The sequence below is a fragment of the Aspergillus tubingensis genome (assembly GCF_013340325.1).
Source record: "Aspergillus tubingensis WU-2223L DNA, scaffold_7, whole genome shotgun sequence".
NCBI lineage: Eukaryota > Fungi > Ascomycota > Eurotiomycetes > Eurotiales > Aspergillaceae > Aspergillus > Aspergillus tubingensis.
In genome coordinates, this window is record NW_023336281.1 from 3,002,239 (window position 1) to 3,017,454 (window position 15,216).

Consider the following 15,216-nt stretch of genomic DNA (forward strand, 5'->3'; position numbering starts at 1 on the left):
AATGCCCGATAAAACAGCAGAGTGTAGTGGTTCAGGGCAGAGCCGTTCAACGGCCGGAAGGAGTAAGTTTCGGAGCAACGTTACAGTAGCTATGTCGTAAGAAGTCATAAATCTAGTGCACAATCACCTCATGGGGCTGTAACAATAATGGAATCAGAAAATTTTCGAGTCCTTGATTTCGTCAGTTCTCAGTTTCAAGTGCGATCGACGAGGCCCTGCTGGAAAAAGAAGGATCTGGCGGTGAGTTTGCAGATGACTGGTCAACAAGACCTAGTAAGGTAACACCGGTGTAAGTCTCCGTCGACCGTGCTTCCTGTCGTACCGCCTGCAGTAGCAAACAAGGAAGCCTGCAGAAGAAGCAGGATGGAAGGCAAGAGGGGGGGTTATCGTGCCCAGGACTGGTCTGAGGAGCTGGTGGTTGATACCCAACGCTTCGTCAGTGAGAAGAAGTGTGATATTGTACGAGCTATGGGAGTAATGCCAATCCAGAAAGTCGACGCTAGAATTGGACCCAAAAATACCTGAGCGGAGCAATTGCGCCTCGCAGCAGGGGTCAGAAAGACCAGAGGCCTGAAAATGCGGGATTGGAGAGGGAGGTGACGATAGAGGACGGGATGGATGGAGTTCAGGCAGGCGACCTTAGCGTCTCGGAGAGCCCATGGGAGTTCGGCTCGAGGACCAGCTCGACTGCAGCTCCCTCACTAGCAGACTAGCTAGTTAGCCGATCGTCTGGAGGATCTGAGTCAAAGTCGGGGATCCGCAATTGACCCCGGCGATGGCGACAGCGGCCAGATAGCAATAGTTCGGGGGGGATGATCGCTGGAGAGAAGCACCAGCAGCGGTACTGCTTAGTGGTGCTTAGGGAAAGGCGAGAGATGTTGCGACGGGAGGCGGCGATGGCGCCATCGCTCGCACGTGATTGGACCCAATCGAGACTGGCAGCACGAGTCCATCATCGGCCTTTGCGTGATCACGTCTTTTTTTCCTTCGTTGTTCTTCTGGAATTCTTCTATTCGACATTTATATCTATACTCCTTCCCCAGGATTGTCTGGTCACTTTTCTTGAGATTGGCTGGTCCAGATCAAGCTCCTATCGTTTCTTGTTATCGGTCTATCTACCTACTCTGTACTAACAGCCTTTAATCGCCCTGCACCACTTGCGACCGTCTCCCGCCTCCCGTCCACCCTTCTCCGTCCTCCGCCCCGGTCATTGGCAACTTACTCAACTTTACTCAAACACCCCTCTCTCCCCAGGGTCCTCACCAGTCAACTATCTTGTCACCACCTTCTTTCTCTTTATTTCTGCGCTAGAACCCGTCGCAGAAATAGTTTATCTTGAAGCCATACAGCCTGGTGCTATCCACGACTGCGCTTCTAGCTCGCTGGTTACAGTAGCCGAGGCCACACGCTAGCGGGCGAGTAGCGGCGCTGCGGTTCCAGTGGCACAACTTCGGACTGCCGTCGCGTGGGAGAATTTACCACAGATCTTCAATCAGTAAGATGGAAAGCACACGGTCTCAGGAGGAGAAAGCCATATCCTCACCCCCGGCCTTCACATCGATCTTCGGTGGTCACGCTGACTCCGCGGAGGAGATCGATGCTGATGCCGACAATAGCCAGCTGAAGCCCCACAATCGCAACAACGTAACAGCAACTTCGGCCAAGCTCGTGGGCAAAAGTGTCGCCCCTTTCCTCGCAAAGCACGTTCCCGACCAATACGCCCCCCTCGGATCGCAAAACAGAGAACCTGCCGCCTTGAGCAGCGCAAACTCCCGCTATTGCTATCGACATCGCCCAGACCGTAAGTGTCGCCGGCAGGCCGACGAACCGACAATGGACAAATTGCAAAGGGTATGTCCTCTACCATTTTCGTCCGAAGGACACCGCAAAAAATGTTTGCATTCATGATCGTGGACTAACGGGGGTCTAGGAATTGGAGTCGCTCCCTCAGAGTGATCAGCAGGGCATTGCGCATGTCTGGTCGCTCTTCTCAGCCGCCCCAGCCAAGCACCGAAAACTCATACTCCAGGGAATCATGGCTCAATGCTGCTTCCCTCAACTCTCGTTCATTTCCACCACCGTCCGTGACCTCATCCGAATCGACTTCATTGCCGCTCTTCCTCCGGAGATCTCTTTCAAAATTCTGTGCTACCTGGACACCACTTCTCTTTGTAAAGCCGCACAGGTTTCGCGACGTTGGAGGGCGCTGGCCGACGACGATGTGGTCTGGCATCGCATGTGCGAGCAACATATTCATCGCAAGTGCAAGAAATGTGGCTGGGGACTTCCTCTTCTGGATCGGAAGAGGCTTCGTGAATCGAAGCGCGAGATTGAGCTTCGCGCCACGACCTGGGACGTCAACAGCCCGTCTCCGAAAGAGACTCCTGCGCTCCTTGAGGGTTCTTCGCCTGTCGCCGACAGCAGCATTGGTGCTAGTACTGGTAAACGAAAGCCTGAGCCAAGCGAGGAAGAGACTGCCGTCGTCAAACGCCACTGCCAGTCGCTCGCGATGCGCCCAGAAGGAAGCGAAGATTATTTCAAAACCCGGTACAGACCTTGGAAGGAAGTCTACAAGGATCGTTTCAAGGTGGGCACGAACTGGAAGTACGGACGCTGTTCGATCAGAATCTTCAAGGGCCACACAAATGGCGTGATGTGCTTGCAATTCGAGGACAACATCCTAGCAACCGGATCTTACGATGCGACGATCAAGATTTGGGATACCGAAACGGGCCAGGAAATTCGCACGCTTCGGGGACACGAATCGGGTATCCGATGCCTGCAGTTTGATGACACGAAGTTAATCAGCGGTAGTATGGATGGCAGCGTCAAAGTCTGGAACTGGCGCACTGGCGATTGCATTTCCACGTATACTGGTCATCGTGGCGGAGTAATCGGGCTGCACTTTGACGCTACCATCCTCGCATCCGCATCTGTTGATAAGACTGTGAAGATCTGGAATTTTGAGGACAAGTCAACTTGCCTCTTACGCGGACACACGGACTGGGTCAACGCGGTCCGGGTTGACACAGCCTCTCGCACGGTGTTCTCGGCGTCGGACGACTGCACGGTTCGGCTTTGGGATTTGGATACCAAGTCCTGCATCCGGACGTTCCATGGCCATGTGGGACAAGTTCAACAGGTTGTCCCTCTTCCCCGGGAATTCGAATTTGAAGAGCATGATGTGGAATGTGAGAACGACAACCTCAGCACTGTCTCCGGTGACACCGAGCCGGCATCTCTTCAGGCCACCCTTGGCCTCGAGTCGAATGCAGTTATCTCGCAGAATTCACCATTTGGCCCTTCTTTCGAGTCTGGTCGGACAGCACCGCCGCGCTACATCGTTACTAGCGCTTTGGACTCGACAATCCGTCTGTGGGAGACCAGCACCGGCCGGTGCCTGCGTACGTTCTTCGGCCATTTGGAGGGTGTCTGGGCTTTGGCAGCGGATACCCTGCGTATTGTGTCTGGGGCTGAGGACCGGATGATCAAGATCTGGGATCCGCGAACCGGAAAGTGCGAGCGCACGTTCACCGGCCACTCTGGCCCTGTCACCTGCATTGGTCTTGGCGACAGTCGGTTTGCTACTGGAAGCGAGGATTGCGAAGTGCGCATGTACAGCTTCCAGAGCTGATCTGGGCTTTTTTTTTTCTATATTTATGTTGTTTCTGCTGGCCTTCGGCGCTGGCTTACTTAACGTTCTTCTGACGATCAATACCCTTTAGTAGCGCAAAATTTTTTTTTTGATTGGATGGGTTTGGCTGGCAGAGGGATGGTGCATTTTTTCAAGGACTTATCATGGGGTGCCGGGCGTTGTGACTTCATACTGTGTACTTTACCTACAGAAAGATTAATTTACGGCATCAGTCTACATTTTGCTTGTTCTTAGAAAGATCCTTTCGACTTTCATGCCGCATCGGCTCCCTATGCTATCGTGGTGAGGCAGCATTTCCAGACGCCACTACGTAATCACAATATAGCATGTGATATGCAGAAGAGGAAGTCAAGAAACAGCGTTACAGCATAGTTATATGGCCTTTATCTTCAAGTAACCAAAGTGAGGCATACAGTCATAAATATTCAGCCCGCCATTATCACATAGGTTGCTACCAATCACCATAATCATCGTCATTATTTTCCTGTCTTGCAGTTCTAGACACACCCTTCTTGGGTATGAGTGGTGACGGAGACGGGGATCTGGAAAGTTGACGCTCTATCGCTCTGTTAGATATTCCCATGGGTATCAGGTTCCTCGAAGACAGAGTGACAAGTCTAGACGGGTTCTCTTTGAACACCGGCAGCTCCTTCATTCTCCTGTTACTTTTCATCGGGTTTGTCAACATTATCTTGAAAATAGGGATCAGTGACCGGTCCTCAACCATGCATTTTAGCCATTCCATCACAGTGGCTAGTTCTGCAAAAGTCTTGTCTTTGTCGAACCAAGAAATGGAGTCGATGATGCAGTACACTCTTGTGTCCGCCGGGAAGAGAGACACGAGCGAGTAAAGTGTGTCGCAGAGTGCGTCCAAGTCGTGCTCCTCGAGGTCTCTCAAGTAGTCCCGATTGTTGATGAAATTCAGGTCTAAAATATTCATCTTGAACAGTTTCATCAAGAGCTGCATGGCAATAGAACGGACTAGACCATTCGGCCCGTGCCAGGGATCCAGGGGAGCGGTGTGTAATCCACAGAAAAATTGGACCACCACCTCATCAGGATGGACTTCGATCATGCTAGAGACCAAGGTGGCGCAAAAGACTGAAATGGCGGACACCTTTGACAAGCCAGATGAACTGATGTTCGCGTCGACGAGAATCAGGTCGGGGTGATGGTTCGTTACCCATCGGTGTAACCGTTCATGTCGCAGCAACGATTGGACTTGGCCTTGAGTGGCTGCATTGAACCTACTCTTGTGCACGAGGGCTCGTCTGAAGTCTTCGTTTGGGTGCTGGAACAGGCGCTCTATATCGACTGGCTCGTCTTCAGTAGAGCTAGGTTGGGCTAAAATCTCGCAGAAACGATCCAAGCTGACCACTGCGCCGCGTTTCCGGTTATGGTTCAGTCGTTCTTTCAGCATAGCAATCTCATCATCTTTCTCTGTGAGATTTCATGTCAGCCAAACAAGTGGCTCGGGTGATTGTTTCATCCAGGCCCATATTTTTACTTACGTTTACCCTCGAGAAGGAGCGTCATGAGTTGGTTTTTTAGATTACGCGAGCCTTCTTCCAGGGCGCTCTCTCGCTTGGCGATTTTGCTCTTCGCCTCATCTTGCCCGATGATGAGATTGCATAACTCTTGGTATCTTCTTTCATTATTCTCACTTTCTCTCTTCATGGAGGTGGTGTTTTCATCGATTCCTTTCTTCAGGCACGTGGTTTCCATGGTCATGTGCTCCATGCCAGAGCTGATTTGAGACACCAAGCCATGCACCTCGCCCACCTCGCCACCTACACTCTCAAGCCTCACACCACTCTTCTCAATATCTGACCTCAGGATCTCTGTGTTGCTCTTCGTGGCGCTCACGTCCCACTGAATCATAGTAGTCCTGATGTTAGTATCTTGAGACACCACTGCCGTGCCCTCAATGGCCTGGTCTCGAGCCATGCCAACAGCACGCTCGAATTCCTTGGTTCGATCTGCCACATTTTGCAGAATTGTATCAGGATCGGGAGCAGGTGTCTTGTGCTTGAACTTAGGAATGCGTCTTCGCCCTTAACCATGATCAACAACTTTTACATTCCGGGGACTGATGTACGGTTGCCCACTTACATGTGGATTTCTCCTGCGAGGTCAATAGTATCATATTTTCGATAGAATCCACAACGGTTTGATAGAGATGTTCCGCGCAGGATGCGACTTCCTTGTTGGCTCGAAAGCTCGTTCGTGTTGGATCCGCTCGCATGAGGGCATCTCGCAATTCCGCGAACGTGTCGAATATTTTCTTGCGTTTCTCTGCTGAGTGTTCGGCAAGCTAGCATAGTGAGTCCCAGACCTTGTACAACCCTCAACAAGATATACATAAAACATGTGAGACTAACCTTGAACACCACTGCAAGACCAGTTTTGACTACAGCAAGCCCATACGCATCTGGTATGAGGGCGACCCACCCGTCGAGCATACTACTATAGTCGCCCATCTTGTACCAAATGGAATGCCAAAAACCCTCCTTACGATTGGTATATCGATCTTCTGTGTGATTTATTTTCTCGCACAAGCCATCCCAGCTATCTCCCTGGACACGGATGCCCAGGACGGTGCCTATGTAGATCTTCAAAGCCCTTTCTAACTGTCTGAATGCTTTTGTTAGACTCACATCAGGAAACGCCTCAGGTTGACACAGCAAGAACCGAACGCAGCTTACAAGTAAGGCCGAAACTGCACATATTCCCCCCGTTCCAGGTCGAGCTTAGACGACCCTCCAAACCCGTCATGGATCTTGTGAGCTTCTGAGTCGATGAACGTAGCAGTTGTCGCGACTTCTCTTCTGCCGGGGCTTTCCCAGTTCAAGTCCATTTTGTTTGACCACACATAGATGGAGGACTGAACCGAATGTGACGCTGACTCCCTGATGACTAGTAGGTGTTAATGGTGGGACGAAACTTGAGATAGTGCGTCCAGTACCGAGGAAGGAGAAAGCAGGCCTGCGCTGACTTGAGGGATGTCAACACAATGGCACTGTCAGAAGGCGAGCCAAACCGCTCGATCTACATACGAAAGGTATCGGCTAAATTCTATGGACACAGCCTCATTTTTCGTCCCGCTTATCGCGGCGTTGATCGAAATAACTGGGCTGGGAGCCCGAAAGCGAGCGCTGTGGAGCATGCTCTCTGCATTGATCACGCAGCTAAATACGGAACGAGTATGGTCCTGTCAGCTCCACGATTCAGCTTGTCGATCACCAGCACGTCAATCCGGTGCCACAGGTTCAGCTCTTCAGCTCAGCCATTCTGAGGACGCTATGTGGTTTTGACCGCAAGTGAGATGCGCCGATCGTCGAGAGGAGCCGTGTTATCAATCAAATTCGGATTCTCAGAGGCTCCATAAGTCATCTCCAAAAGTACCCTTTGGACACTCTTCATCCGTGAGATCCTGGTTCAGCCTGACAGCCAACACGCGGCTGCTTTTCCGTTCTTTCCACTACTTAAAGCTGGAGCATTTCTACGATCCGACAATTACTACGACTCGCCCGGAAGAATTCAGTCATAAATTCTCATAAGTTCCAGACAGCTGCCAGCCAGTTTCTTGTTGTTGCAAGTTAACAAAACTGCTGGTGGATCAGTCGTCTTCAAGCCTTTTAGACGGGTTAAAGCAAAACGGTCCTCTTGTCCAATTACAATCATGGCAAATCCAGTCAATGACACTGTGCCGCCAGCCGTCGTCAAACCCACCAGCACCGAGGCCACTAGTTCGGAGGAAAGCCCTTCCGACATGACGAGCCCTGTGGACATTGCTGTCGACTCGAGCAAAGATGATACACCTGCCGACACAACTGTCGCTCCATCAAACGGGGATGACAACATGACTGAGTCTGAAAAGGAGGAAGAATCATGGGAAGACAAGCTACAGAAGACGCCAAAGGTTGTCGACATTAAATGGGTTGATTTCGAACATTTTAAGAACTGCTATTCTCCAAGCGCAGGCTTAGAGATAATCCAAGTCCTAAGAGGCCATCCGCAAATCAACCACGAGATAATGAAAGAATACTATGTGCGGCAGAAGTACCAGAGAAAAATGAAAGGCAGGTTGCCCAAGTCGATCGTGGATGCTGAGTCGAGCTGGATCCAGCGCGTTCGGATCCAATCGCCACCGATTCTTCTTCTGCTCTCGCGCTTGAGCGGACATAATGATAACTGGGCAATCAACAAACCGCGGGTATTCTTTCCACCCTTCCGAGCATTCTACTACTACCTACCCCGGGTGAAGGAGTGTCTAGGAATTCTTGAGGCAAAGTGGGCCAAACTCGAAGCGCAGGGAGACGGGGATCAAGGAGCTGCTACAAAGGCCGAGGCCAAGACCAAAGCTGAGAGCGAAGAAGTAAAGGCGCCAGACGACTTAGACGGCGACACGGATGATGAATTAATTGCTGGTGACGATGCTGGGTCCGTGGATCCGGAAGAGGCCGTCGCCGGACCAGTTGTGGACTCGGTCACTGGACTCAGACATCTTCGACGATATATCAAATTTGTGGAAGCAGAGATCGTGCCGCTCTGGAACCGCGCTGCCGGCACCAGTCAACGTAAGGTTCGCTTTCTCGACCTCTGGATGTCATTCCAACCCGGCGAGCTCCTCTATGCACCCCCTAGGTCAGAGTTCTCGCAGACGTCGGGGACAGCCAAGTCTGCCAATGTCAAGATGTACCAAAGTGCCTGGAGACTTTACTCCATGGTGTTATCACCGATCCAGGATGACTACCTTGATGACACGCGAGTCAATCCCAAAAAAGAATTGACACTCTATGGCTATTACATTGACTACAACGGGTCCTCATATGGACCGGTTCGACACAAGTTCAAGATCCCGGATTATGCTGGGGAGAGAGACATCACGACCCTCGAAGTCTATCCGATGCGTTTTGCGAAGGATTCTGAGGCGATGATGAAGAGCCTTCGAGACCAGGGATCACAATTCCAAAATTTCGTGAGAGAGAGGCACTACTACGACGGATGGACGCTCGTCCATGGACCAACCGGGGATCCTGACTCGGAGCATCGAATAGCCTCCGAGCACATTGATGGTGATGTAATTATTGACTTCCTCGAGGGATACAAGGCAGAGTCTTCTCTGAGTTCACCATCGTTTGACGGTCTAGACTCATTTGATGACACTGACTGGCCGGTAGGAGATGATGAGCTTTATATCAAGCATTGGATAAACGGTTCGCGATCCAAACTTCTCGGGGAAATCACGGAGACTACGCAGCGAGGCGAATGGTTCGGCGACTGGCTGACCAAGCGCCGTCTGAAAGAGGACAGATTTCTCAGGGCATGGGAAGCCGGAACTATGCGACAACTCGGTGGAGATGACCTCGCACTCCTGCCACGCCGCGTCATCGCATATGCTTTTCGCGAGCGCAAGTTCGTTATGGTCGACATTTGCGGCCTGAAGAAGAAGGATCCCGCGCCTCAGAACGTCTTCAAAGATCTTAAGATTGACCGGGATCACAAGCGCATGGTTAGATCGCTAGTTAAAACGCATTTTGCGAAACAAGAAATCCAGAAACAACGACCCAACGCTGGCTTGAATCAGGACTTGATTCGGGGGAAGGGTTCGGGGTTGGTCATTCTTCTGCATGGTGTTCCTGGTGTGGGCAAAACTGCCACAGCTGAGGCTGTTGCTCAAGCCAACAATAAACCCCTGTTTGTCATTACATGTGGCGATCTTGGCTTTACTCCGAAAGAAGTCGACGCCTCTCTCAAGGATATCTTTCGCCTGGCTCATCTTTGGGACTGTGTTTTGTTACTCGATGAGGCTGATGTCTTCCTGTCTCGCCGAGAGGTGAGCGACCTGAAACGGAATGCTCTCGTCTCAGGTAAGGATCCAATTTGCCGCAACCCATATATCATCATAGAATATGCTGACTTTTCCCTAGTATTTCTTAGAGTCCTCGAATACTACAGTGGCATTCTCTTCCTCACTACAAACCGGGTTGGAACCTTAGATGAGGCCTTTAAATCCCGCATCCACGTCAGCCTCTACTACCCACCGCTGGACAAGGATCAGACCCTGTCAATCTTCGAACTCAACATCCGAAAACTGATTGAAATCCAAGAGGCGAAACGAAAGCTGCAAGCTGATGGTGATTCCAGCGCCCTCAGAGAACCGGAGTTGGCAATTAAAAGTAAGTCCATCATGGACTATGCAAAATGGCACTACGACACCCATGAGCAGCATGAGAGATGGAATGGTAGACAGATCCGAAATGCATTTCAGATAGCGTACTCTCTTGCACATTACGAAATGGAGAGAAACTCACAGGACCAATGGGACGAGGATGCCGAACCGAATGTCAAGAAGGCTAGCAACGGTCCCCAGGCAACACGTACACTGGACTATCGGCAGTTCGTTTCTGTCGCCAAGACCATTGAAAGATTCGATGACTACCTCTACGATGCCATCGCCTGTACTAATATGGACAATGCTAGGGACCTTGGCCTTCGAGCAGATGACCACGATCCCAACATGAATCACAGACCTGACTACCGTCCTCAGCCGCCGAGAACTCGGCGTCCGAATCATGCCCCTGCACTTCGTGCCTCACAGCAAAGTTACGGTCCGCCACGACCCGGTCCACCTCGGCGTGGGTACAGCGGCCAAGGTTTGGCGCAGCGGCCTCGACATCCAGGTGCCTCCCGACCAAAGTATCAACCTCCGGGCGAGGATCCAGATCTACAACCAGAACAGCGGCCAGGAAATTCAGCGATGCCGCAGAGGGAGAATGGTCGGCTTCCACCGCGGCTCCATCCGTCGCAGGTTAAGTCCCATCCTAGGCCGACCGGCATGCGACGCGGTGATGATTATTCTGGATGGAGCACACATGAGACCCATACTGCCGCTGTCCCAGATGATGACTATTTCTCGGACGATATGGACGACGGATATGATGAGTATGTGGATGGTCACGATCAAGATTATGATGATGAGTATGAGGAAGGACATTAGGCCTGTACAGCTCAATTACATTTGTCTTGCCGCGACGACGAAACACATTGTACGTGAAGAGTGACTATATGAGGGGCTTACATAGAACTTTCCGATGAGATATACGATGATCTTGTGTGTACTACCATTACATTTTAATAGAAACCTCAGCTGTTCCTGAAGCTGAGATTTACAGACACACTTATTCTCTGCATTGTAGTCTTATCTATAAATAGGCTCGATTCAATCTAAGTCTTTATCAGATAATCTTATGGTATTACGCTGCAATCCATGGAACTTGTCGGATGATACCTCGCACCTGATGACTGTTACAAGCCGCTACAGATTAAGCATGCAGGCTCGTCTTCAGACCTCTCCATTCTATTTACTTCGCTCAGGATTGACTGGTCCCCTGTTTCTTGGTACTACTATATATAATGGTATCGTCGATCCCACCCACTCAATCTGTCAGTTTAATCGATTGACCTATGTCCTAAATATGCTGGTATGAAATCTTCTAGTCCTTCATAGATTACGTGCGGATCTGTTCTACTGACCTATACTCGGGATGTTCCCGTATCCTCCTGCAATGTATACCAGTCACCGTGAAATCATGTATGTACAGCATCACCCAGCCGCGATCACCCCTCAAATTCGCAAAAGACGTCAAAATCACGACTATCATGTTTCCAAAATTTCTATACCCGTCAAGTGGTCACAATGAGCTATACAGAAAGTTCTGTCAACTATAAAACCCGTCCAGATTCCAGTGGGTTTGCTCCAGAACTTCTCCTTCGACAACCACCTCGTTTACTACTATTCCACACTCAACTCGACTTTACTACAACATCCTCACCGACACACTCTTTATTGATATTTATTCTTGATCAAACCTTAACTTCGACTTCTACTTTATCATTTCAACCTACCAACTACTCAACCTTCTATTCCTCCTAATCATCCCCTACCTACCACCATGCCTTCATTCTCATCTACCTTCTCCTCTATCTTCAAGTCCTCCAAGAAGAGGAATCCTACCAACAAGAACTCCTCCGACATTGTGGAGATGACATCTACTTCAAAGGCTTCTAATAAGAAGATCACTACTACTGCAGCCAGTAATGGCAAGAATATCAACAACGTCAATAAGAATACCAGCAAGAGCGACAATAAGATCGCCAAGGACAACTACAACAACATGACCAACAGAAGTTTCGACATGGCCGATAAGAGCCCTAAGAACAGCTATTACAATAATAAAATCTCCGCCACCACTGGTACCAACGCCACCAACAACAGAAACAATATCGGCAACGACTACAATAAAACTGATAACAACATCGCCACCAACGATACCGAGCCAGTCGACCTCGGCATACCTCGCAGAGGCCAGTACATAACCCGCGATGGCATCGACGTCGTGGCAGTCCTTGAGACTTGGTAAGTTCAGCTGACCCTTCTTGTAAAACAGCTGGCTAATATGCAACAGGCATCAAATTTACACTGGATGGCAGATCGTCTCTGCTGAGCTAGAGAGGAAGGAGAAGATGCGCCAACGTCGTCGGTTATGTGAGTATATAAGTCCTTACATAGTAGCAGCGTAGTAAACTAACTGCTGTGCAGAAACGGAGTTACCCGACAACACAGACAGCAGTCGAGGAGTCGATTGGATTATCTTATGTATGGGGATGCTATTTATCTAGTGTAATAGGGATTCCTGTAGGTTTTCGTCCCCATGAGGGTTTTCCTACAGGCTTTTATACCCATTGTGAAGGCAATTTGGTATGTGGTATAGAAGATAGAATTATGATCCTGGAACTAAATATAAATGAATTACTGCCTGTATTCCTCTTTATCTACCAGTAATTTGAGGTGTACCTCTGTATGAGTTGGGTTATGTTTGTAGTCCTCGATAGAAAATTCGTCGATTGAGATTCTCCCACCAGTGTTTCAGTGCTTGTAGGTCATGTTCTGAAGAAAGAAAAAGCATTAAGGATAAGTTTCGAGTCCTACTATTTCTCTGTTGAAAATTGTAACTTTTGTTCTCAATGAGGTCTTTAACCTACAGCTTTGCCATCACTTGTCTTGCAACTAACAGACCAACCAAGAAGGAGACAGAGTATTCCAGGGTTGTAATAGATCCAACCCTCTATAATATCACCACCTATATCTTAGGAACCTGAAATAAGGCGCTTTTATGTTTATAGTGTCAAACCCGCAGCGCCAAATGTCAAAGTCATCTACATCACAATCGCGACACATCTGACTCACCAGGAACAGCTTCACCCTGTCATGACATATTATGGCATCATCACAACGGGATCTCCTATTCCTCATTACGAATCTACATTCCTTTCCTCTCCTTCTCTTTACCATTATACTCTATCCCATCAAACCCACTACTTCATCCGTATCAACCACAAACACATCTAACCCTCAATATACTAAACAACCACCTCGAACTCACCATATACTCCCAACAAAATGAAGTACACAGACGGCCAAGTCACCCACTACTCGTCCCAGATCATCGATCTAGAAGCCAACAAGCAGAGCCCATCCACGGAAAACATCCCCTTGTCGACGTATACCACTGCACCGACTCAGCCTTGTGACACCCCCTGGCCGGGAAGTACACAGGGCCAGACAACGGCTCAGGAACAAACAAAGGCATTGGAAACGAGACCTACCGAATCATTTGGTAAGAAGCCCTCTTGATATTGAGTTATGCAAAAAAGAACATGCTAACAAGCATCTCAGGAGCCGCGGAATGCTGTGGGATCTGTTTCATGCTTTTTATGTACATCATCGGTTTTGCGTCTGTAGGCTTTCTAATGTTTGGGATTTTCTATTGGGCCTTGTAGTGAGTATATACTCCTTTTGTGTGACTAACCGATGAGGTAGAATTTTTTGCTGATGGTGTGATAGTGTGCCTATCTCTGTTACGATGTAGCCAAGACGATGCTTAGAGGTGACTTTGTGGATGAATGATGATTGGGATGGAACGGAGTGAATGTTTGAGTTGCTTGAGGGAGATGGATGACTTGCTGATATGTGTTTGTGATGTTGTTGATTTAGCGAATTTGTCACTTTGGGTTAGTGTTGGATTTGACTGATTTGCTCTTGGAAGAGTCTTTTCTATGTGTTGGTCAGATGTTACTGTTATACTGGCTGTGAGATGTTAGGAGTATCTGCGAGGGAGATGTGAGTTTACTTGTATGATACCCAGGTTACTTGTCAACGACTTCTACATTGACTATTTTGAAAGTGTAGTCTAGTGAAGTATAACCACCAGTAAGCAGCATGTCCCTAACAGCACGGTTCAATACAACCTCACTCTATAATCACATCTCAGCATCCACACCCACAACCTATACCCACCAACTACCAGCCCAGTATCCTCACCTCACTCCCTCCCCAGCCCTACCACCATACCCTATACCCTTCCTCCCCTCCCACTTCCAACACCTACAACCCACCACCACTACCAAACACGACTCTACCAACAATGTCCCCCCCAACTCCGCCAACTCCTCCAACCTTCCAACACCTCCTCGCCCGCCTCGCCCTCGCAAAGCGCCTCTTTCTCAAACCGAAATCCAAACGGCGCCGCACACATCAAACCACCACCACAAAGAAGAAACCCACAACTACCCCTCCCGCACGCGAATACTCCCTCCGCAAACGCCCTCCACCAGTCACCACCCCAACTACCCTCCTCACCTCCTGGCGCGACGAAGAGGACAGCACCGACGACGACGACTACGATCCGCGAATCGAGCGAGCGTACCTAAAACGCAAGAAGCCAGTGAAGCGAGCAAAAACATCCTCATCGGAGAACGGGAACTTGAGTCTGATCGTGAAGATCAAGATCAACATGGAGAGTGAAGCCGGGAAGGCTTTCCTGAATACGTTGGGGATGTATCAGGATGATAATGATGATAACGACCCGATAATCGCTGACGAGGGACTTGGAATTATGGATGATGGAGATGTAGCCATGGGAATGTCATTACCATCATCAGCGTGCAAGCCATGCATCGAGACAGGGCGGCTATGTTCCATAAGCAGCACACATCCCCTGAATGGTCAAGAACCAGACACAGGGATAATAAAGTACCCATGCGAACAATGCATCCAGGACACTATTACCTGTGAACCCATGTCCACCCAACCCACACCTACACTCCCCAATACCCACACAACAACTCTTCCAGAAAACAACACCCCCATAATCCAAACCATAACAACAATAACCACCTCCCTCACCCACCCCATAACCCTAACCCCAACATCCCAAATCTGCTCTTTCTGCCCTTCCATCACCTACAGCCTCTTCGGCCACTACCAACCCCCGCGAACAATCTCCGTCTTACCGATCCTGCCCCGGGGGAACAAATTAGGTGATTACATGGAACTCCACCCGCAATTATCTACTACTACTACTACTGCAGCAACACGCATGTGCGTGACCTGTGCATTGGAACGATTGCGGATAATGCTGTGCGGTACACACACCCCCACATCATCATCATTATCACCATCTTCAAAATCTTCCTCTACATCTGGATCAAATTCC

At 49.5% G+C, this 15,216-nt stretch overlaps 5 protein-coding genes across 5 annotated transcripts; 4 read left to right on the top strand and 1 right to left on the bottom strand.

Annotated features, from left to right (window-relative positions):
* Window positions 1–1,500: 1,500 nt before the first annotated feature.
* Window positions 1,501–3,634, top strand: AtWU_05950 (F-box/WD repeat-containing protein; the record flags this gene model as incomplete). Its single annotated transcript, XM_035501060.1, has 2 exons — window positions 1,501–1,851; window positions 1,931–3,634. The coding sequence occupies 2 exons, from the start codon at window positions 1,501–1,503 to the stop codon at window positions 3,632–3,634; spliced, it is 2,055 nt and encodes a 684-aa protein (XP_035356953.1).
* Window positions 3,635–4,106: 472 nt separating this feature from the next.
* AtWU_05951 (mannosyl oligosaccharide glucosidase family protein) lies at window positions 4,107–5,191 on the bottom strand (the record flags this gene model as incomplete). The annotated part of the gene is made up of 2 exons (XM_035501061.1): window positions 4,107–5,095; window positions 5,167–5,191. 2 exons carry the CDS (start codon window positions 5,189–5,191, stop codon window positions 4,107–4,109), a joined length of 1,014 nt encoding a protein of 337 aa, XP_035356954.1.
* A 2,146-nt stretch (window positions 5,192–7,337) lies between these two features.
* On the top strand, window positions 7,338–10,658 carry AtWU_05952 (ATP-binding protein; the record flags this gene model as incomplete). Its single annotated transcript, XM_035501062.1, has 2 exons — window positions 7,338–9,528; window positions 9,589–10,658. The coding sequence occupies 2 exons, from the start codon at window positions 7,338–7,340 to the stop codon at window positions 10,656–10,658; spliced, it is 3,261 nt and encodes a 1,086-aa protein (XP_035356955.1).
* Window positions 10,659–11,613: 955 nt separating this feature from the next.
* On the top strand, window positions 11,614–12,241 carry AtWU_05953 (uncharacterized protein; the record flags this gene model as incomplete). The annotated part of the gene is made up of 2 exons (XM_035501063.1): window positions 11,614–12,077; window positions 12,127–12,241. 2 exons carry the CDS (start codon window positions 11,614–11,616, stop codon window positions 12,239–12,241), a joined length of 579 nt encoding a protein of 192 aa, XP_035356956.1.
* Window positions 12,242–14,145: 1,904 nt separating this feature from the next.
* AtWU_05954 (uncharacterized protein) lies at window positions 14,146–14,704 on the top strand (the record flags this gene model as incomplete). Its single annotated transcript, XM_035501064.1, has 2 exons — window positions 14,146–14,631; window positions 14,687–14,704. 2 exons carry the CDS (start codon window positions 14,146–14,148, stop codon window positions 14,702–14,704), a joined length of 504 nt encoding a protein of 167 aa, XP_035356957.1.
* Between the last annotated feature and the right edge of the window lie 512 nt (window positions 14,705–15,216).